This window comes from Onychostruthus taczanowskii, unplaced genomic scaffold (assembly GCF_017590055.1).
Source record: "Onychostruthus taczanowskii isolate IOZ18803 unplaced genomic scaffold, ASM1759005v1 scaffold40, whole genome shotgun sequence".
Taxonomy (NCBI): Eukaryota; Metazoa; Chordata; class Aves; order Passeriformes; family Passeridae; genus Onychostruthus; species Onychostruthus taczanowskii.
The window spans coordinates 6,263,056-6,286,608 of NW_024501460.1; the positions used below are offsets into that span (position 1 = coordinate 6,263,056).

Genomic DNA, 23,553 nt, shown 5'->3' on the forward strand with positions numbered 1-23,553 from the left:
CAAGAGGACTTCAGTCATTAACTCAGAAAACTTCCATGAGTGCAGCAGGGCTTTTGGGTAAGGTTTGAAGAGTCAGGCACTCGCAATGGTGTGGAAAACACCAGAAATGGGTGAGCAGGCTGTAAGATGCTGGAGTGTTCGTGTTACTAGCAAGGCTGCTTAGGGATGAATTGCCTCGTAGGACATGCAAAAAGCACCCAGTGATGCAGCATTTAATGGGGACACCACAGCTGAGTTATTGATCAGAGCTTTCTACTTTGCAGACCAAAGTGGTGGTCCTACATATTTTTGCCATCCTGAATGGAAAGGGGTGATGTCCAGAAACACTGAGTAATGAAGTCAGCAAAGCTAATGACATTAGTATGTTTCAGTCATGAGAAGACTGATTTGCAAAGGCCAAGTGTGCACGTAGAGGTCTGGCTTTAATCATCTCCTCTAACATTCAGGCAACTGGAGACAGTTTTCTAATGGAGTTCTTGCTGCACAAAGCAACCAACCACCCAGCCAGGTAATTTCCTACATAGGTACTCTCTGGGGATTTTATGACTGACTTTACCTTCTCATAACATCCAACTCACCTACCTCTCCATCTATACATGGATTTCTTTGGACAAGAGCAACTTTTTTTTTTTTTTAAAATTTTTAAAATTTTTTTATTTTTTATTAATAGTCTCCAGTGTTTGAGAAAAAAGGTTTTATTTTTCTGATGAAGGGTTTGACCTAGTGCAGATCCACTCTGCATGTTCCACCCTGGTACCAAATTTGCTGGTTTAAAAAACACAAAAGAGAAGACACGAGAAGTGTTCCTTTTACAGTGATATATTTCAAGATGGTTTTATACTTACTGAAATTACAGCTGGCAACCTGAATACCACACAGTCTTAACCCTACAAACTGAAATTGGATTTCTAGAAAGTCTTTCAGATGCCTTTTGGTAAAGTTGTGGTTACTTGTTTTGATTTATGGCAGCAGTCACCTCCAATATCAAACATGTTTATCCAATATCCAATGTTCCAAAGTTGCCTTGGCTCATGGCTGAAAGGATTTCATACTGGCCCTGCCAATGTGTTTTTTTGGAGGATGGATGGTGTATTACAAGCCCAATATATGAAAATGCCTGCATTTCTCACTTCTCCCTCGGAACGCGGCGATAATTACATTTAAATTTCAGAAGATGGCGTTGAAGATTTGCAATTAATATCCAAAACCTCCGGCGCAGCGCGGTGACAAATTCTGTGACCTGAGACGTTGCGGCAGAGAGGATGTGGATGGATGTGCGCTGGGGACGTTGAACAGACCAAAACCAGAGTGTCGTGGCACGACACACGTGCTTGAAACCCGAAAGGCGGCAAGAGACACTTTCATGCAAGCCCGGAGCTCGCTCCTTCATCCGCCACGTTAGGGCAGGAGGCTCTGAAAGCAGGAGAGCCGGTGGGTTCCAGCCCTGGCGCCCCAAGATGGGCTTTGCGGAGGCAGCATCCCCTGGGCTCAGCGGGGCGGGAGCCGCTCCCGGCCGGAGCTGGTGGCTGTCCCCGCTCCCGCGGCTGCCGCCCCGCCGGGGTTCGCTGCCTCCAGCACCGGCGCCGCTGCTGCCCCCCAACCTTGCCCCGCTGTTTACACCTTTCGGGCTGCAAAACACAGAGTAGGCTGGACGGGGAGAGCCCGAGCCCCGGGGGAAAGGAGGCGGGTGTGTGTCTCATTGCGCTCCGCCACCCCGGCTCTGTGGCCCGAGCAAAGAGGGGCTGGGTCGCAGAGGGTGCCGGCAGGGGGCACCGGCCCCGGGCACGGCGTGGGCTGGTGGGCGGATGCCCCCGCGTCTCCCCGAGCATCCCGGGGGCCCGGCCGGCGCCGTCTAGGACGATTCTGGTGGGTGTAGCGAGCTGGGTCTTTACAGTAAAAGCCGCCCGGCTCTCACTGGTAGGAGTTTCCCTAGGCTATTTATGTATGTGAGTCTGTCTGTAAAGATTTAAAAAAACCCAACCCAGCGGGGACGCGGAGGGCGCCGGGCTGCACGCCCTCCCGCCCGCAGCGTGTTTACCAGCAATGGGTATGTGTCACTGCCTCAGATGTTTTCCAGCTCGCCAAGTCCCCGCTCCCCTCCGCCGGCTCCACCTCCGGGCCCGCCTCCCCCCGCCCGGCACGACGCCCTCCATCATATAAACTTCCCGGTGCCGCCGGCCCAGTCGCTCTGCGCCCCGTCTCTGCAGCCGCCCGGCCCCCGGCGGCCCCTGCCCGCTCCCAGCGCCGCGACAGAGGTAAGCGAGGGGCGGCCGAGCCCCCGGGACCCCCGGCCCCGCCGGGCACAGCGCTCCCGCCGCGGCACCCGGCGGGCCGGCAGGGTGGGCGGTGCGGGCGCCTCGGTTTCCCCCGCTGGGCACTTCTCCTGGGGTTCCTTGCCGGCACCTGAGCGAGCCGTTTGCCTTTTTTGATTTTTTGTTTCATTTTCTTCCCTTTTATAATCCCCCCTACCTCCTTTCTATTTTTTTCTTAATTTAAAGCAAAATAAATAACACCCGCCCGTTATCCGCGTCTGAGCTGAAGGCGCGCACCGGCTCCCAGCGCGGCCGGTTCCCGGTACCCTCGGGAGGGTCGCGGGAATGTGTGGGAGGGATCCGCTTCGTGCACAGTGGAAGGGGGGAAAGTGACTTTTTTGGGGTGTTCGCACGGACTCCTACGGGCTGCGCGCTGGGGAGCCGCGGTCCCGAACGCGCCCCATCCCCCAGACGCACCATGTGCAGGGGAGACGCAGGAGTGCCGGGTTTGGTGTCCGGGGGGATGCTGCCCCTGCGGAGGAGTGTAAGGGGTGCGGAGCGGTGCTGCCCATCTGCCCACAGTATCGTGCGCCTGTCTGGCAAGGGTCTCGGGAAGGCTCCCCGCGGGTAGAGGCAAAGATTCGTGGGTGAGGAATCGCTTAATTTTGTTAGATGTAATAGAGGGGCTGGAGTGGAAACCCACCAAACTAAGATTTCGGGCATTCAAGCATTTTCCAGATCGGTGAGACAAACCTGACGCCAGGTCCCCATCCCTGGTGCCGGTGTCCCGGAGTTCGCACCTTCCCAGCGGGTGCCCATCCCTGCGGAGCCGCTCTCCGTGCGCGCCTGCGCCTCTGCGTGCAGCTATAGGGCTCTGTGTGGTGGGCTGCCAGCTCCCACGTCCCTGGGGACATAAGTGCCCTTATGCCGGGCTCTGTGGGCTGCTGTCTTTCCACTTTTAGGTATATGCAGTGTGTAGATTTGGGTGTTGCTATGTGTGCGTGCCGGGAGCAGTTGGAGGGGTAGATATGTATAGGACATCACATGTTCAAGTGTGTCTTGCTGAAGTGAGCTTGTGAAAGCTACTTTGGTGTTATAGATGGATGCCATATAAACCATAACTGCGTGTGAAACCCTCCGAATCGTGTGCGTGATATGTCTGATAGCACATATGTGCGCCATCATATGCAAGTCTATTTTAATGCGATTTTTTCCTCGTTTGGGTGAAAAGTAAACTCTCAGCTGAACTCTCAGCAGAACAAGGGAGCTGTGCCTTAAGTCACCTACCATAAAATTTCAACGACCGCTGTCTGTTCATGCATAACAGTGTCGGGACAGGGGGAAGTCTGTCAAAGTCTGCAGCGCAGGCGGTGCCGGGGGAGGGTGTGGGGGGCTGTGCCCAGTTTCCTGAGGCTCTGTACCGTGTTTCCCAGGGCCCCCAGGGCCCCGCTGTGTGCCGTGGCTGCTGTTTGGCGTGGTGTGGTGTGTGTGGCATCAGGGACTGGGCACCGCTGGTGCGGACTTAGCCCAGCTCTTAACCTGTGGGTTGGCCTCTTCCCACATCCTGCCCATTTCCCCCTCCTCCACAGCCTCCCAGAGAGCCGGTGCTTGGACGTGTGTGGAGAGGTCAGCTTGGTGGGGCACCCCAAAACCCCCTGCCCAACCTCTGACACGAGTGGCATGAACTTGGAGCCGGGCGAGTGCGGGATGAACTCAGTGAGCTGTGGCAATGGGAAACTCCGCCAGTGGCTGATCGACCAGATAGACAGCGGCAAGTACCCCGGGCTGGTGTGGGAGAACGACGAGAAGAGCATCTTCCGCATCCCCTGGAAGCACGCTGGCAAGCAGGACTACAACCGGGAGGAGGACGCCGCCCTCTTCAAGGTAAGGCTCAGCCTGGGCTTGGGGTGGTGGAACACTGGCAGGGCAGGAGGGATGCCCCTCACCATCCCATCCTTGCCACCTGCCTCTGCAGCTGGTTCTGTTTGTTGGCTGCTGCTGGACACTGCCTGGCTGGTGGAGCTGGCTGTGCCCTGGTGTCCCTGAGTTTGAGGGACAACCCACCCTTGCCCAGTTCTCTGTGTAGAGCTAAATGCTTCTGGGACCACAGCACATCTGTTTCCACATTCATTCCCCTTTCTTATGCCCACTAAACTGTTTTGTACCTTACTGTGCTGCTATTTTTTAGCCTAAACCTGTAGGGAGTAAATTCATGAACAATTCATGCACATGTAAGCACACACACATGCTGTTTCAAGCATTTTGCCTTGTACTTGATTCTTTTTTTTCTTTTTTTTTCCTTCCTTTTTTTTTTAAAAGTTTTTTTCTTTTTTTTTTTTTTTTTTTTTTTTTTTTTTTCCTTCCTTTTTTTTTTTTTTTTTTTTTTTTCATTTTCCTGCTCTTTTGATTATCTGAAATGTTTCCAGGCTTGGGCTCTTTTTAAAGGAAAGTTCAGAGAGGGCATTGATAAACCAGATCCCCCTACCTGGAAGACAAGATTAAGGTGTGCTTTGAACAAGAGCAATGACTTTGAAGAACTGGTGGAGAGAAGCCAGCTGGACATCTCAGATCCCTATAAAGTGTACAGAATAGTGCCAGAAGGAGCCAAAAAAGGTAAAGCATCTCAAATTCCCTGTGTAACAGAATGTGAAAATGTCTCATTGCTAGCATATGAGGACTGAAGTGTGCTTTTCTGGAATGGCCCTGCAGCCTTTTTAAGTTTTTCAAGGGACCAAAATGAGGGCTCAAGTGCATCTTGTTCTGGTGACTTGAGAGGCTGCGTCTGCGGGAGGACTGCTGGCGTTTGAGTTGGAGCACTGAAAGGGAGCCCCTGCAGGAAGATGCAGACAGGCGCCTGCACATCACTGGAGGAATTGCTCTTTTAGCTGGAGCCTCCCTGCCAGTTCTGTGTAGTGAGAGCCAAGCAGGCGGCTCAAGGGACAGGCAAAAAAAAAAAAAAAAAAAAAAAAAAAAAATGCATGCTGGATCTAGGTTCTGAATACAGAGAAGAGCAATTCTGGGGAAGACAGTAGGTAACTGCCTTGGGGGGAAAGAGCTGGGAGTGAGGGATGTCCAGCCTGCAGCCTCCAGGGCAGGGGCAGGGGCAGGGCCGTGCCTGCAGACCCAGAAGGCCCTGGTGCCAGGCAGGGCCTGTGAGAGGCAAAGGCTTGGCATCATTGTGCACTAGGCTGGGACACACTGTGCTGTGGGGCACTGCAGGGCCCAGTAGGACAGACTGCCCAAGGGGGGCCAGGGAATCCAGTCCCAAGTGGGCACTGGAAGGCATTTTGGTCCTCTCTCTGTTCAGTTGCATGGAGATTGTATGGATTTGCATTTATTGTGCCAATTTCGGATTTCCTTAAGATGTGGTTGGCATAATTTTTCATCCCTCTGGTGAACACAGGTGCAAAACAGATCAGCATGGAGGAACAACCATTAATGATGAACCATCCCTTTCCAATAACATCTCCTTACACTGCACTACCATCCCAGGTATGGCATTAGTTGAGTGTTTTGGTTGGTGCCTCTGCGTTGAGCAGCACAGTTTCTGTGCTATGTCTGTCCTTGCTGTTGGGGCTCTCAGGTTCTCCCTGAGAAGAAACTTCATTATGAGAACGGGGAAATTGAGAAGCAACTTTTCTAATGTCAGATGAGGCCACAGGGCAATTGATTTCCCTTGGTGTTGTTTATCCCAGAGTAATAGCTCTTTTCTGTTGGACGACAGTTCCTAGTGCGCTGCCATTCTCTTGTTGCCAGAATGCGAGCACCCAATGAAGCCTTGCTCTTTCAAGCAGACATTTACCAGCAGTGCTTTGACTGCCTTTTGTTGTTCCACTCTGCTTATTATTTACACCAGTGGTGAGAAACTCATTTGAAAGCCTCATTGGTGGTGGTGGCCAAGTGCCATCCGCGTAGCCTGGGCACAGCTCAGACCTCCGTGGGCTTTGGCAGGGAAAATCAAGGAGCTGAGATGAGAAAGCTGATGCAATGCATAGCGTCAGTTCTGACAGCTGCCTACTGAAAGAATACCTCGTTAAATTGAATAGGTACCCAACTACATGGTGCCCCATGAACGGAACTGGAGGGAGTTTGCCCCGGAGCAGCCGCATCCTGACATTCCGTACCAGTGCGCCAGCGTCCCCTTCGCCGCTCGCGGTCATCACTGGCAAGGGCCTGGCTGTGAAAATGGTAAGACACCCCTGTTCAGGGCTGCTTGCTGAGGCTGGCCACCTGGAGGAACCCCAGATTCCTCAGGCTTATTATTTGTGGCTTTGATTGGAATTAGCAGATGTGGATGTAGAGGGGTGCTGGGTTCCCCTGAAGGGGAGCCACCTTTGTCCTGGTTCTTGCATCCACTGCCAGTGTATGTGTGGTGTGTGGGCTGTGCACTTCTCTGCATTGATAGAAATCAGTCCCCAAAAGTCCTCAGCTGTCTTAAAAGCCCTGAGCAACAAAGAAGGCAACCAGCCCTCACAAAAACCCCAAATGGGAACATATGTTCTTTAGCTTTTCTCTCTGATTTTGGGCTTTTTGAGGCATACACCAGTGAGGTTTTCCCTCCAGCCTTGTGGGTTAGACTGACATTATTTTCCCTAGAGGAAAGCTGGAATTATTACTTTATTTTAATGCTGTGGCAGTGGGACAACTTGTCATGGATTGAGACTCTCTTGGGGCTGGTACAACAGAAACAGAATAAAGGAATGTTTCCTTCCCCAAAGATCTCACAGTACCAGAGCCTAACACAATCATGGCTTTCCAAGCTCTGCATCTGTAGGAAAAAGCCCAAATTGTGAAAATTGGCAGTGCTGAAGCTTGCAGGGAATAAAACATAAGAGAAAGGGAACTGTGTTCTGCAGACCCTTGCAGGGTAACTCACCTGAGGATACAGGCATTTGCTTTGTGAGGAGAAGCATCTGGTTCAGAAGGGCAGGAAAAGATGGGAAGCAAGAAAGGACCCTTGGAGTAGATGCTATATTTTCAGAGGACAGCTCTCTCCCGCTTTTGATGCAGAGAAATCTTTGGATCTGCTAAAAAGTAAATACTCAGTGCACTGCAACTTTTGCTGGCAGTATATTGGAATTATTAGGCAGGATGTTTTGCTCTTTAGTTGAGTTATTTGCTAATAAAAAATATCAAGGTAGCAAGCAGAATGAGCTCTGCCCTGAAGTGCATCCTCTGTAGCACTTACACACCTTTGGAGGCTTTACTGAATTTGTAGGCTGTTGTTAGTGGTTGATACTGTGTTTCTCACTGGGCTATAAAATGATGCATCAAGAGATGGTGGGTGTTTTTTACCCCAGTTACTCCAGCTCCTGATTGTGGTGAGTTTTGCCACTGGGAAAGGTAATGCGTTCTTGCCTGCGAGTCACTTGCATCATCCTCCAAAGACTTTTATTGGCATTAAGAAACAGAGGAAAAACATCAGTTGTCCATGGTATGATCCACTTACTCAAAGGCATCTGTTGGAACAGTTTAGTAGCTCTAAATAGTAGTTCTGCCAATAAAACCCTAATAATCTTCTGCTGCACATTTTTCTTCACCTACATTTAAACAGTGTTAATTCCAGCTTTATTGTTATACCCATCATTAGTAAAATTTTTTGGAAATATGAATTGTTTCATGCAGACGACTTTTAAGAGCACTGTAGTCTAGTTAAAAATGTCAATTATTTCTTTAATGGAATAACAGGTTTAGTAAGGAAAAGGACTAGGGGGAATATAGAAACACTAAGGGATTATTTCATGCAGACCAAATTGAAAATATAGTCCAGGTAACATCTGAAATGATTGGTAGAGTTGGCCTACCTGGAAGAGTTGGGAAATAGGGCCTTTTTAAGAAGAAGGGGAAAGAGAGAGAGTGTTCCTGTTGGGACCCTGGAAAACTCACTTTTGCATCTCTGCCCTAGCTTTTCCTTTAGGATTTAGGCCTCTGTCACTGACTTTTGTTTGTGAAAACAGGTTGTCAGGTGACAGGAACCTTTTATGCTTGTGCTCCTCCTGAGTCCCAGACTCCTGGCATCCCGATTGAACCAAGCATAAGGTCTGGTGAAGCCCTCGCTCTGTCAGGTAAGGTCCATAACCCCCCAGGCTTCCTGGGGAGCTTGGCAAGAGACTCCCACTTCTGACTTGCCCAGGCACCATCTCTCCTTTCAGATGAAAGGAAAAAAGGAGACAAAAAAAAAAAAAAAAAAAAAAAACCCCTTTAATGAATGAATTTGGGTGTATGGTTGTAAGTCTGTTTTCCAGGATACTTAAGCACTTCCAGCCCCAGCTCCAAGGGATAGACGTGGTTAAAGGTTATGGAAGTGCTTTGCTGGCTTGTGGTGTTAGTGCTGGATTGCTTTGGTGAGACAGCAAATCAGGCCTTCCCAGGGGAGTTTGGCAGTTTAGGAGTGTCAGTGACTTAAGGCTCAGGTTTTCATTTGGGAGGACTGCCCCCAAAATTGGTAGTGCTTGTAGTGCTCCTGTTGGTGCCATCTGGCTTGGCTCTGCTTTGTTACTCCTGGTGGGGAAAAAAAAAAGAAGATATTCAGGAAAGAAAAGGGAAGTTATTTCAGCCAGGTTTGCAGATGTCTGGATACTGGGGAACTTTTTAAGTAATTCTGGGAAGAGGTGTGGGAATGTGCTTTTCATGGAAATAATGGATAGACCTGTAAAGTGCTGCTTGGTGGGTTTCTTAAGTGGGATTGTTCTCCTGAGTCAGGGTCAGTGTGGGTGTATAGATGTGTGTGTCTTTGTGTGTGTATGTGAACATACATTGTATATACACATGTGTATATACTCTATATATATTTTTTCAGTGCTGTGTGAATTTGTAGGAGTCAGCCAAGTGGACCAAATGGCCATTTGAAAGCAAGGCAGGGGACTTTGGGTACAGCCCTGTTGGAGCTGGAGCCAGCAGTTGCTTCTCTCCAGGCAGCTGAGTGCAGGTTTGCAGGTCCCCTGTGCAGAAGCCTTTTCTATGCAAAGTCTGGGGGGAAACACAGCTACTTCCTTGTTAAATCTGAGGAAGTGTACTGAGCTGGTGGGTTTAATGGTGACGTGAACTTGGAAAATGTGACCAACATCAACTTTTTCTGTGCAGATTTTTCCTTTTAAATGGAAATGTGAACTTGGTGGGATTTTAGTTCCTACCAAATTCCCACACATCAATAGCCCTTTTAATAAGATGAGAGAGCATTAATGCTACTGTGCCCCAAAAATTTTAGTATTTATATTCTTTTTGGTTTTTTGACTAATATGACCTTCTGAGTGGTGCTGACCACTGGGCTCAGCAATCTTATGCAAACTTATCTCTTGGCCTTAGCATAGGTCTGAAATGTTAAACATCCATACTGATTTATTACAGTGATTGTTTTTTGTTTGTCTGTCTGTTTCTCCTTGTAGACTGCCGACTCCACATCTGCTTATACTACCGTGAAATACTGGTGAAGGAGGTGACAACTTCCAGTCCTGAAGGCTGTAGGATATCCCACGGCCAAAGCTACGAGGTCAGCGGCCTGGACCAAGTTATCTTCCCGTACCCAGAGGATAATGGCCAGAGGAAGAACATAGAAAAACTGCTGAGCCACCTGGAACGAGGAGTAATTCTGTGGATGGCACCTGATGGCCTCTACGCCAAGAGACTTTGCCAAAGCAGGATCTACTGGGATGGGCCAATGGCGCTCTGCAGTGACCGGCCCAACAAGCTGGAGCGGGACCAGACATGCAAGCTCTTTGATACTCAGCAGTTTTTAACAGGTAATTCCCACTATGGCTTTCATACCCTTTTGCAAATGTCAGCTGGTCACTGTCCAAATCAACTTCATGGGAGTGCTCTTTTCATTTAAGTGAGAATTGCCCCTTGATACTTCTGGGCAAATGCAGCCAAGGGGTGCTTGAATCCTGAGTAATCCTATAAATTTCTGCTCTCTGCACATTCAATGCCCCTGCACAGATCAGCAGGAGTCAACTGAGGCTCAGCTGGTGACACCCAATCTCTCACATTTCTGTATGAAGCATAAGGAGGAACCTAGCAAAATAGTTTTTCCATAAATTGACACAGAAAACTGGATCCTCATCGTGGATTTGCTAGTCTGAGTCGTGGAAGGTCTGTGGTCTGCACCTGCACTCCTCTCAGCCTGACCCAAGCAAGCCCTGAGTATACAAGTTTCATTAGCAAGCCTTCTTTTCAGTCTGTGCCAGTGTCTAAAAGACATCTAGGAATTCAAAAGGGTTTCACAAACTCTGGAATTTCAGGCCTGCCTAATATTATGAGCAGGGAGGTGCATACCTCACCAGAGCTCTCTGGAAAGATCTCATTTTGCACAAGGCAGTGCAGAGGGAGCAGGGGAGTGCTTTTGGACAGTGCCTTCTCCTTACAGCCCATGAAGGGAAGGGGCAGAGCTTCAACCCCACTTCCCAGAACACCTGCACAGTTAAAGAGAGGAGAGCTGTCCACCCATAGAAACTGGTGGGAGATGGTCATTGTCCCAGAGGACAGCTTGGGCAGCAGGAATAGATGTTGGTCCTTTCTGTATATTTCTGGCATCACTTAGAGGTGAACTAAGTTGCTGTGGTTTGGTGTGTTTAGTTACTAGAACAGGGCAGCAGCACTGGCATGACACTCTCAGGGGAATAATGCCTTGCAAAATTTAAAAAAACCCCAACAAATGAAATCCAAATCATCAGTTTTAGCATACTTTATATTCCAAGGCTGATACGCTGTCCTAGAGACACAGCCAAGAAAAAATTGCATTTAAAGAGAGAAAGCTTATATAGATGTGAGAATTGACAGTTAGAAAGGGGAATTTGAGGTCAGGCATTGGGCTGGGCTTCAATCACATGCTAATTTGAAGATGTATAATTCTGTGCCTGGTGATGGTTTTGGAAATCCCTTTCCCTTTTCTCAGGTGGTTTTTTAGATGTGCTCTGGGTTCTTCCAAATGGTTGACAGGACATCTCTTTTTAGACACCTAACCCCAAAGATAAGCTCAAGCAATAGTTATTTTTCACCCCTCCTAAATTACTTATGCACCAGTGCCTGTGCAAACCAAAGCGTGTGGTTGCAGTCACAGTCTGTGGCGTGTGCAAAGTGAGTTTTTGCATGTGATGATGCTCAGTGAAGTTTGGAAGTGACTTGCCATGGGCCTGACACATCTGCTGTGTTAATTGATTGTGCTGAGGTCCCAGCCTGCAAACAAGCTCAGGGATTCCCCTGTGCTGGGAAACTGGGACTCCCCTGGGAAGAGAGGCAGATGATCTCTGCCAGGAGAGGGAATCATGAACAGCAGAGAAAGGGACGGATGCAGAACTGCTATGAACCAGCCACAGCTCTTGGGAAACCACTGAGGAGCTGAACCCTACAATGCAAACTGCACTGGAGCTTTGGGGCCTGTGCTGAGAAGTCTCTGCTGCTGAGAAAGCTAAAATGGGGCAATAAATCAGAAACCAGGGGAATGGTCTCTGTGGAGAGAGATAAATGCATTGTAATTGTTGTAAATTGGGCTGGGTGGAGAGTAGAACAGAGGAAGAGAGCTTGGAGTGTGAGGGTGGCAGCCAGAGGACAATTGGTGGGACAGAAGGAATGACAGTTGCTGCAGGAGTATCAGGAGGTAGGTGGGAAAGGTTTGGGGGGGCACATGGGGAACCCTTTGCTGTTGGATGATGCACTTGGGCCTGGAAAGGAAGACAGAGCGAGTGGAAGGTTTTGCAGAAGCTCAGGGCTGGACTCAAACCATGATTATCCTGGTGGTGGGAAAGCAAGGGCTTTCTTCCCCAGGTTGTGCTATGGGCACTCCCAGAGGTACTCAGGATTTGGAGGATTGCTGAGGCCAAGTAGAACAAGGGAAAGAGGAAGTTGAAAGAAGTTGCACATCAGCTGGATTGGCCTTGCCTTGTGCTGAAGTTGCACATCAGCCTTCCTTGTCCTGTAGCAGCACAGAGGGAAGCAGAGTCCCATAGAAAATACCTCTTCTTTCTTGCCTTGTCCCAGAGAGCTCATGGCACACTTCAGGGTTTTTTGGGGAGACTTTGGGGAAAGTTCCACTTTACTCCATGTTTTAAGTGAGCTGCCCATTGTTTTACTTGCTTTACTGGCCCTCTCAGTAAGAGTAGTAGTCCAAGCCAGGGTAGGGATGCTGTTGAAATAGCCACTGAATCCACACCTTGGTCTGAAAACCTTGCAGTTAAAGTAGGAATGGCAGGGATTTATTTTGGGAAAAGATGCATTTGTCATGTCAAGTTCAAAGGCTCTCCTTTCCCTCTCTAGCAGGGAGACTGCTTCATTATAACACATTGGCTTTAATATTAATTGCAGCTTTTTCCAGAAAGCATGAACAGGGTTATAAATTAAAATGGAATATTTACCTGTCAGCTGTGTACTGAGACACAGCACTTAACACACACTTCAGCAAGGATATTGTGTGAGATTGAATTTTTTCTTTTCTGGATGGAAATGCAGTGTCACAGCCACAACATTTGGTCCACAACTCTGGAGATTTTGGTCTGAGTGGGGGTACCTTATAAAGGCCTCCCCTGCTACTTTTAACAGGGGACACTGGCGATTAGAATAATAATATTTCATCATTTCACTTTGCACAAGGTTATGGATTAGCAAAGAGAGTGCAGGGGTACAGAAGACACAGAAAGCTCTTTTGCTGGCTCAGTACACGGCTGAAGTAGAGCCCTTCCCCCTTCCTTACCGCAGTGTGACAATGACAGTGTGACAGTGACTTTACCTCTGTTACAGTCTGGCTGTGGCTAATTTTTGTGCCTGGCAGGATTTTGTCTCTGGCACTACCAAGCCATTGGTTTCAGTGCTGCTCTTGTGTGTCTGCTTGAATGGCTCCCAGCTACCAGTAGTGTCTGCTCCAGGGGTTCTGCTGTCAGGGTCCCATAGAAGTAAGAACTGGAAGATATCTTGGTTTGTGCATATGAAATTAATTGTGAGACAAAGTAAACAGAAAAGTTGCAGTGTTGTAACCAGCCTCCTGATCCAAGGGAAGGTCTCCAAACTCAGTGTCTTGTGCTTACCTTTTGTCTTTTTCCTGACCTCTCTCATCAACCCCTGGAGTTACTTTATCTTCTCCACTGTGCTCCAAGATCATCCACAGTAAGTCTGTCTTACTGGCCTGTACTGGTTTTGACTGGAGCAGGGTTAATTTTCTTCATAGCGGTCCTTGTGATGCTGTGGTTTGGATTTGTGACCTAAACAGTGCTGATAACACAGGGACAATTCAGCTGATGTTGAACAGTGCAAGCACAATGTCAAGGCTTTCTCCTTGTCTCATTCTGCCCTCACAGGCTGCAGTCTGGGGTGGACAAGAGTCTGGGAAGGGGCACAGTCAGGGCTTCAACCATCCCAGCTGAGGGATATTCCATTCCATATGACCTTGTGTTCTGCAGTAAAACAGGGCGTGGGGGAGTTTGCCAGAGGTTGCTGTTGCTTGGGCACTGGCTGTGTGTAGATCAGCCAGTAACGAGTGACTGCTTTTTCCATCACTTATTTTTCTTTGTTTTATTTATTATTTGTCTTTGTTTGTTTCTTTTTACCCAATAAACTGTCTTTATCTCAACCCACAGTTTTTTTTCCTTTTGCCATTCTGTTTTTCTCTCTCATGCTGGTGGTGGGAGTGAGTGAGTAGCTGTGTGGTGGTTGCCTGTCTCCCCTGATTATTCCACAGCACGGTACTTTCTCTCTTCCCAGAGCTGCAAGCCTTTGCTCACCATGGACGTCCGCTGCCGAGATACCAGGTCGCTCTGTGCTTTGGGGAGGAATTTCCAGATCCACAGAGGCAGAGGAAACTAATTACAGCCCATGTAAGTAGGATTTCTGCCTTACCTAAAACAAGCACACTCCTTGGAGGATATGAATCTGCCAGTCAGGCTTTTGTTCCTCATATAGATTATGAGGGAGGTGTAAATTGTTGAAGATGCAGCACTTTCCAGAGCAAGGTTTAATCCCCAGATCTGCCAAGGATTGACTGGAAACCCACATTAGGGCAGAGCACCTGATTTTCCCTCTCTACAGAGCGTTTTGTGATCTGTTGCAAATCCCATCTAAAGCTGAAATGCGCCTGGGACTGCTGGGCTGTGTTGTTATCACCAGCAGCCCAGTTGTGCAGCTGCTTGGGCTGCCTGGCCACTGCAGGATGTGGTGCTTTTACAGAAACCCACTGCACCTGAAGGTGCTCCAGAATCCCAGCTTGCATCTCAAGAGCCTCAGCCCTTGGTGGGATGCAGGGGCTGCCTGTGCAGCTTCAGGGTTCAGTAGCTGTCAGGCTCATGGGTTGCCTGACCTCAGTTCACACACACTCAAAGCTGCTGTTTCGAGATGCTCTCTGAGAGAGGGCGAGGGTGGAGACTGAGACCAGGTACTTTCTGAATTGGCTGTATTGGCCCATAAAACCACAAGAGAGATGGTAGTGCTCACATTAGTGGCAGGGCTTAGCTTACTGCATCCTTGAGAAGAAAACTGGTGTCTCTTTCAAATTTTTCAAAAGCCCCTTCAGTAGCAGGATGGGTTCCAAGTGAGACTTCTGCCGTAAAATGTGGCCTCTGCTTAGCTGTGTAGCTTTTGTGCTGCCACACTGCTGCCTGGCAGGTCTCTGGGGTGGAAATTGAGAAGCTCACAAATCCATCCTGAGCTGTGCAATGACTAGTTAGAGATGGTTGCCCATCCCTGACTCTCCTTCAACTTTTTCCCATTCTTATTTTGGCTTTCCGGCTTTCCATCCCTGCTTCGTAGCATCCTCCCTCCAGCCCCCTTATCCATCTCTTGTCCTGGTATCTTCTCTGTGAGCCTGTGCCCTCTGCTCTTTCCAGACCTTTGCTTCAGGGGCTTTGGCAATTGCTCAATCTGCTCATCTTCTCGATCTGCCCTGGCTTGTGGACTGGTGGGACTCTACTATCCCACCAAACAATTATGCACTGAAAGCTGCCTGGGACACCTGTCCCACTGCCTTCCCATCTCCACCTTGGCATTTATTTCCTCTAAAATGGTGCCTGTGTCTTTTAACATGGAGGGATTGGCTGACCAGCAGGAGAGGGTTGTGGACAAGGGTTATCCAGCGTGTCCTCCACTGAGAGTAAGGAGAGCTTCAGGTGTTTGTTCTCAGTGTCCTGCTCAAATATTTGCAGTCAGAGCCCAAAGCCCTGAGAGGGAGTGGTGGTTTCTGAAGAGACAGAAGTAAAGGCAGTGTTAACTCATACAAATTCCACTTGGTGGTTGAACAAATTCCTCATAAGAGCTCAAATGAACAGAAACAAAAGTAACCTTGATGTTAGGTTGAAATCTAACTTCAGACACAGTCATTTGGCGACTTGTCTCAGTCTACCTGAGGGCTCCAGCATTTCAAGTTAAGTCCTCAAAGTAGTTTGCAGTGCAGACAAGACTTTTGGCATGTTCAACATGTTTAAACACTTTGAGTGGCCGTGGGCATGTGTGTCCTGTGGGCATTGCTCAGAGCCTGGGGCTGGCTAAGGGACTGCAATTTTTGATACATCATTTGTGTCACTGCTACAGTCCCTTATAATGAAGGTGGTGAAGGTAAGGAGGTTGTGAGACACTTGGCAGCAGAGCTAAGCTAGGTTAGGCAAGTGTAAAACAGAAAACCACTGAAATTGCATTCCCATTCTGGTAAGCAGAACTGTTCTGCCCTATCTTGTTTTTAACTTAAAACCACCCTGAATAACTAAGATGAGGAGCGTGAAGTTTTGTCACATGTCTGATTAACATTTTGTCTGTTCTTAAGGTTGAACCAATGTTTGCCAGGCAGCTGTATTACTTTGCTCAACAAAACAGTGGACATCTGCTGAGAGGCTATGATTTACCAGAACTTGTGACTAGTCCAGAGGATTATCACAGATCTATTCGCCATTCCTCTATTCAAGAGTAAGAACCTCAGAAAGAGTGGTTTGAAAGGCACTTGTAAAGGTTGTGCAGAGTGGAAGAGCAGATCTGGTTCATGATTTGGAGATCCACAATCCCAGCTGGATGCATTCAGGGGTACAATGATAGGAAAGTGAGCAACTAGGACAACTGTATTGTACAATAAAATTGACGGGTCTTCAACATTTGGATGCTACATCTCACATGGGGTTCCACTGTCGCTGAGAGTTAACTCACAAACTGACAAAATGATTGCTGTGTTTACGTTTGCTTAATGTTCTTCTTGGCTTTTGAGGACTGATCCTTATTGAAGACTTAAATCCAGAGTTTACACTGTTACCTTTGCAGGACTATTTATTTTGGATTACTGATCTCAGGGAAAGTACATAAATTTGCAGTGTTCCCAATTTGAAACTGTAGCTACTGTAGGTGGGTAGCAAATGTAGATGGTTTATTGAGGATAGCTAATACATGTACGTGGTTATAAATTTAGATTCATAAGTGTGATGCCTATATTCTTGTATAGAATATTTCAGTGTATTTTTTGAAAACAATGCAATTCTTCAGAGACATATTTTTTTAATGCCTGACTGACACTTGTCCTGACAATTAATTTTGTTGCTGCCATTGTTGTTATTGGATTAGCCTCCGTGATAGCAATTCCTAAAGTAATGCATTTATCGTAGTGTTAAGAAGAGTGACCATTCGACTTATATTACCTGTGAATTTAGTGGGTCAACCACTAAAATTCTAGAGTCTCAAAGAATAGGTTTATAAATAAATTCATTTTTCTTACAATTGTAAGCTACTATACATGCATTATACATACACATATATATGTATGTATGTATGTATGCATTAGAATTAAGTTGGCAGACCTTGCAAATAGCACAGAAATGGTCCAGCTACCCCTTTTTGATGTCACATACATAAGCCAGGTTAAAATTACCACCACCCATGACTTATACAGAGCCATCTCTGCTGTTTATGTGCACTTGCAGCTTTCTTCCAGTGGTACTGAAATGAATGTGAAGGGAGAGCTCAAGGAGAGCAGCATTTAGCCTTCTGTATTAAGGCACTCATGGAAATACTTGTTTGAATGTTTGCAGAATTTGATGCAGTTCGCAGCTTTCAGTGGTAGGGTGCTGTTAGAAAGACAAAGAGGTCTGTTGGGTGTGTGTGCCAATGAAGTTTCCGTGCTGGCAGGCAGACCATGCGGTCTTAGCAGCTTTCACTCCAGAACATGATCCGCCTGTGCTTAGCAGACATACTTTACTTGACTTCCTAAATGAGGAAGAAAAAACGGTACTTGGTCTGGCAGCAGACTTGTGTTAGGGACTTTGAATTTATACATCTTAAAGATGCATACTCTTTTGGGATATATTATCCCCCTCCTTCTCCACAGTGCCAAGCAGAATGAACAGATCATTTCTACTTTGTTACTTGAAGGGTATTTTTTCCTGGCTTACAGATTTTTGTAGGGGAGACCTCTTTCTTAGACATTAAAAGCAATGCTCTTGGTGACCATCTGAGATTCGCATGTGCTTTTGTCCTGCGCTTGCATTTTACGGAAAGGGACTTCTGTGTTCAAACTTAACTGGTACAATACAAATATTTGATGTGTTTTTCACTTTTTTTCTAGTGGTTGTTGCTTCATATGCTCATTGCTTCAGCTCAAGTCTTGGAATAAAGTTCTATTTCCCTACCAGCTCGGTGCGTATGTGTTGTTTTCAGTAGTGGGACAAATCTAACGCGTGTGGTTCTACACTGTGAGCCTGGGCAGCGCTGCTGGCTGTCTATGGGGAACTCTGTTCTGAGCCAAAAGTGCAGAGAAAGGTCAGAAGGTAAGGATTTTTGTTTACGGAAATGTCTGCAATATTAGCCACAGGTACAGAAAAAGGGTAAACAGGGAGGTTCCCCTTTGGCTGTTGGTTTCCAGGTCCATGGCCAGTGCAGCTGGGGATCTGGTGCTGCCATGCTCTGCACCTGCTCCTCCAGGGCTTCTGGGGCTGGGCACCAGGCTGGTACTCTCCTGCCCAGCCCAGCATGTGAGGATCCTCTGACTGCCACTTGGTTCCTGGTTGTTAGAGTTTCCAGTGCACTTTAAAGTGAGTAAAGCTAGGAAAGGGTGAAAAGGAGATGGTAAAATGAACTAAAGTAGTGAAGCTGCACGGAGGAGGGGGTTTACCAGGTAGCCCCTCTTAGCTGGAAATCAGGGTCCTGAGAGGGGTTTTTGGGTGCAGGATATTACAGAGCAAGCAAGGTGTGAAATATAGTCACGAGATCTGTAAAGTGTCTGAAGATGGGGGGAGGGTATTTTGTCTTTTTGTGCAGACTCCTATTGACTATCAAAGTGCATTATAATTTTTGGCTTTGGAATGCACTTTTAATTATTTTCCTTGAAGTAGCATAATTTAAAGCCAGCAGCTGTGGAGAGGGAGGGAGGGAGAAGAGCACCATTTAATTTCTGGCCAAACACAACTTGCTTGGAGGAATGGCGCAGGGGGGTGAGTGGAAGGAAAATCAAGCTGTTATTTGTACTGTAAATTGTTTTGCAACTTAAAGCTGTATTTACTTTTGGGTTCATTTCTTACTGTTCTAATATGGGGGAAAAACAAAAAGCAAACAAGAAAAAGAACCTGGAAACATTTTCTCCTTTTAGTATCTTTTTTACAGTCACTACGTGAAAGCATTTGAGGTACTTCCTACCTCTGTTAAATTCTGTTTATAGTTTCTGAGGTCTACTTCCTTCCTGTTATGTTTTCGGTGGTGTTGTAAATGACATGTTTTACTCCTGTCAACACTGAAGGCATAGCTGTTTGGTTTTTTTTCAAACGTTTTTTGTGTCAGTGTTGGTTTTTCTGATTTTAATACAGCCACAGTTGCAACCATTTCTTGAAAGGATTTTGTAGCAGAGAAGCAGCTATATTCCAAATTTGGTTCTGCTGAGCAGTTTTGCCTGTAAACTGTATTAGCCTTAGAGGGGTTGTAGGTTAACCAGAAACAAGGAGATATGTTTTAAGCTGAAGTACAGTGTAATGGGTTTTGTGGAAAAAACACAGGATTCACGTGAAAACCCCTGCGGCCTTTAGACGGGCACATTCATGGTGTTTACATCAGCGTTTGTCAGCAGCGTGGAGGTGGGGAAACACCACCCTCGGCACAGGGCTTTCAGGAAAAAGTAAAGCATTTTCTCTTGCACGCTCTCAGATCACTGTCTGTGTATACTTGTAGAGAGGCAGGGGGGAGGAAGGGGGAGGGAAGAGAGAAAGAGAAAGAGCACTCACCAGAAAGGCCAAGCAGATTGAAACAATCGTATCTCCTTTCCCAGGCAGAACTGTGTGTCAAATTTAGATGAACTTGGATGGGAAGATAATAAAGATTGCCAGGGTGGTTTTTATCTGAACTCTGATCTGGCTGGTAGTAGGCTGAGAGCTACTGATTTTTGATTTAATGCTTATGAGTTTGGTTGGCTCTGAAGAGATGTCAGCAGGTCCCTGTGACTCGGAGTAGTTGCGAGGTAGCTGCAGTGCAGCCATTCCAGCACTTAACTTTCAAGTGTGTAGTCAGGTGAGCACATCCTTGTTGCATCCCAGAGGAGCGGTCACATCCACTGTGACCCACAACCAGCTCCACTGCTGGGCTTCAGGAACCAGCTGGCCCAATGCCTGTGGAATGCTCCATGCCCTGACTATGCAGTGAAGGAGGAGCTAGCTTAGGTGTCTCAGAATAAGACTCTTGGAACAATAGATGTTAAATAACTTACAAACAGGCTGACTGGATGGGTTGTTGTTGTCCTTTTGGCAACTGGCAAGAGGAAAAGGCAATCACCTGTGCCCAAGAGGAAACTGAAAAGCAGGCTAGATGCCTTGGTTCTGATTTTGGACTTGTTTTTCTGCTTGGCCCTAGCAGAGGCTGGCTGGACAGCTCACGTCTGAGTGGTTCTGCACAGGGTGTTTTTCCACAAAAAAGCAATTATCAAGAGTGTGAAGAGCCCAGTCCAGGTTTTCATCTCTTAGATAGGAGTAGTGTCACGCCCTGGTAAACAATGGCATTGAAACAGAGGACTTCATTTTGCAAATGCATTTTTATTGTTTCTGCACAGCACGGCTGCCTTGCATGTCTCTGCAGGCAGCTGGCAGCCTCCTGCCACTCCAGCTTACAGTGCTGCCAGCTGAGGCCAGTCCTGGTGTGCTGGGTACTTCTCTCAGATCAGTCTTCCAGGCTTCAGCTATCATTTCCTGCTCCCTACAAAAGACAAGTCATGAATTATGCAAAAAATTCTGTCTTTTAAGCTAAGAGAATAGACAGATCCAGGTGACTTTTCACAAACCACAGCTAATGCATGCCCTCCATATTTCTGGGAAGTGTTTTCATCTTTGACCCTTGGGCTTTCTCTGTTTTGGTTTTGAGACCAGCTTCTGAATTCTTGCTCTAGGAACGTCTGAAATCCAAAATCTTATGGACTCTGGTTGTCCTGTCTGCTTGCCCCAGCTTTTAATCCCTTTCCTGGCCAGGCAGAAATCATGTCCATGTAGTATCAATGTAACCACCTCCCACAAGATGTTCTGTGACTGCCCATGTGAACGTGGTGAGGTTGGAGCAGACACTTGCATCTTACCTGAAATATGCTTTCCAAGCTCTCCTGGCTATGTTAGTGCAAGTGCAGTGTGTACAACACCATGTGCATGAAGCACATTTCATCCCATCCTCACTGTATTGTTCCTCTTGCTCCTTCTCACTTCCTTCATGAAGATGTTTAAATCTGGATCAGGCAGATAGAGAACCCTGATTTCCACAGGTCTGCAAGATGCAGATTCTCCCTGAGCTGGGAATGGCCAGTGCAGCACAGGCAGTGGTCAGGTGCTTTCAGGTTCAAGCATCTGTTCTTCTGTGTGTCTCCAAAATGCATTAGCCTGTCATTGTCCATGGATAACTCCTACTGATATATCAGGGTCTGTTTACCTCATACAGTCTTATGCCTTCTCTTCCTGGACTAATATGCCTCAGCAAATGGTCATCAAGAAATTCCCTTTTTTTCCTGGTGGTTGCAGCCATCTAGTAATGTGCATGGCTAGGTACCTTGTTGTGGTCTAGCTAACCCTTTTGACTTTCTCTTGGGTCCTCTATCAGTTTTCCTCTACACTGGCAGCAAGATCTAAAGGCAGACAGTGCCTCTGAGTTGAGCATGCCCAGCAGGCTTTCCCATAGGAATCTGGTGTGCAGCTTCTCTCCACCCAAGGCACTTTCGAGCTAGATGTCCTACATTTTTCCTTTCAAACTTCTGGGTTTCATAATTTTATATCCTCAGAAACCAAAGTTATGGGTCAGGCCTTGATACATCTCCAATAGCTCATTTTCATTTCCTTTTTTCACACATGATAAAGAGGTTTAGCCCTCTTCATGACTGTCCCCTCCCACAGAAAAAAAAACCCATGCAAGGAGTAGTGAGAGAGAGAGAATTCAAAAACAGGGCGAGTGACCTCATCTACTGTGGAGACGTCAGTCTCCAAGAAATAGGAAAGGTCAGAGCTGTTTAGAGCAATGGGGTTTTCACAACTCAGCTAAAAAACCCAGACTGTCTGAAGAATTTTTGGTGCCCTCACCCTTTATCTCATCTTTCCCCAAACTGGTTGGTGACCCTCCATCCAGAGAATTGGTTTTTAACATAGATTGCCATCCTGTCTTCCATTGTTTAACATGGACTTTACAAAGGAAAGTGGTGAAATAAATGACAGAGGTTTGAATGGATATATTGTGAATCCTTTTCACCCTTTAAAAAGAAACAGTGTGTTTCTTGAGCTTCTTCCACCCCCAATATAATGGAATCCTGGAAGTTTTAATTGCACCTTCTTAATAATTTTATTATTTGAGCTAATGAGCTGGTTTGTTTGCTGAGCTTTGTGCAGCTGTCTGTGTGGGGCAGAGGCAGAAGAGCCCTGTCTCTCGGTGGTGGTGGCAGGAAGCTGGAGGAGCTGGGAGCTGTGTGTCCCTGGTGCCGCGGGCCGGGAAGGGGGTTTGCCTGGTGTCACGGGGCAGGGATGCAGGTCACCCGTACCCGCAGACAGCGCCAGCCTGGAAGATGACTCTGAAGTCTCACTTTCCTTGAAAACCATCACTCTACAAATAAAATGGCTTACCTGCAGTCCCCACACAGTTACAGGCACCGTTTAAATATAGCATCGATGTCTATCTGCGAATTACAAGGAAATGAATAAATCGAGGCGAAGCAAACCACAAAAAGGAAGTTGAAAGGCTGGAGCTGTGATCGGCTGCGTGTGCCCGGGGCCCCGGTCCAACCTGCGCCACTGCTCCAGAGGTGACACCGCCGCCCTGCCCAGCCCGTCCCGCCTCCCGGCTCGCACATCCCCGCGCTGCCGCTCTCCAGGGAGCTGACCCACGTGGAATGGGCTGGATCTGTGCCCTGGGGGCACCTGCACCCCGGCAAAAGCCAAAAACACCCCGGGCACCCGGGGTCCCAGCCGCAGGGAGGGGGACGGTGCGGCGTTTTCTGGAAATGAATAAGTTCATTTCTGGGAGGCAGCGGTGGGGGTGCTCCAGCACGCAGGGCAGCGCAGGGAGGATGAATGCAGGAAGTTGAAGCATGACTTCTGTGCTGCTTACCATCCTGCAGCCCGCTAGCTGCACGGATCTGGCAAAGTTATTTGGCCTGGCTTCGTTTTTATACTGTGAAGGTTGATTACTTTTTTTTTTTTTTTTTTTTTTTTTTTTTTTTTTTTTTTTTGTAATTGCAAAATTTATATGAAAGCCAGAGTCATTAGGTAAAACATGAAGGTATTGAATACAGTGTGTGTTTGTGTGTGTGTGTGTGTGTGTGCAGCTAGCAAGCCACCCTCACCCTTCTTCAATAATCTTTTACACAATTGTCAGGGTTTATTCCCATGTGAAGGAGGTGCTAATGACACCCTAAACATTTTGTGAAAATATTGCACTGGGGAGAGGAAAAAAGATCAAGTGTAGATCAGTATCTGCTGCAGGCTCTCAACATGTATTAGGCACTTAATTTTTCACACTTCACTAGGGGAGAAGTGTCCATTGATGCCTTGTGCCTAATCCCCCGACACTGCACTGCATTGCAATTAGCCTGCACTGCACTACAAGTTAATTCAGCTGCTCCAGAACTCCACCTTACCTGCAAGGTCTTGTAAAAAACAAAGCACATACCCCAAGGGTCCCATAAACCCATTTCTCCTCCTTCCACATGCCAGGTGTTCCCAGGATGAAGGCTGTAGCTCTTGGCACTAACAACCCTTTCCCCTGGCCACCAGCTTAGGTGGTAGGCTGGCTGTGGGCAGGGGAAGGAAGGCGAATGCTCATGTACAGCCTCTTCTTCCAGCCCCTCTGGCACACCCGTGTGGATGGGACAGTACTGAAATTAGTCTAGCAGGATGTAAGGATCATCAGCACTGGT

General features: G+C 47.5%; 1 protein-coding gene across 1 annotated transcript; it reads left to right on the forward strand.

The window, feature by feature from the left end:
• The first annotated feature begins 1,246 nt into the window (after window positions 1-1,246).
• IRF4 (interferon regulatory factor 4) lies at window positions 1,247-17,843 on the forward strand. The gene is made up of 9 exons (XM_041413224.1): window positions 1,247-1,431; window positions 3,842-4,136; window positions 4,679-4,865; window positions 5,656-5,744; window positions 6,299-6,440; window positions 8,210-8,317; window positions 9,638-9,991; window positions 13,938-14,050; window positions 15,985-17,843. The coding sequence occupies exons 2-9, from the start codon at window positions 3,933-3,935 to the stop codon at window positions 16,126-16,128; spliced, it is 1,341 nt and encodes a 446-aa protein (XP_041269158.1). The 5' UTR covers window positions 1,247-1,431; window positions 3,842-3,932; the 3' UTR covers window positions 16,129-17,843.
• The last annotated feature ends 5,710 nt before the right edge of the window (window positions 17,844-23,553 follow it).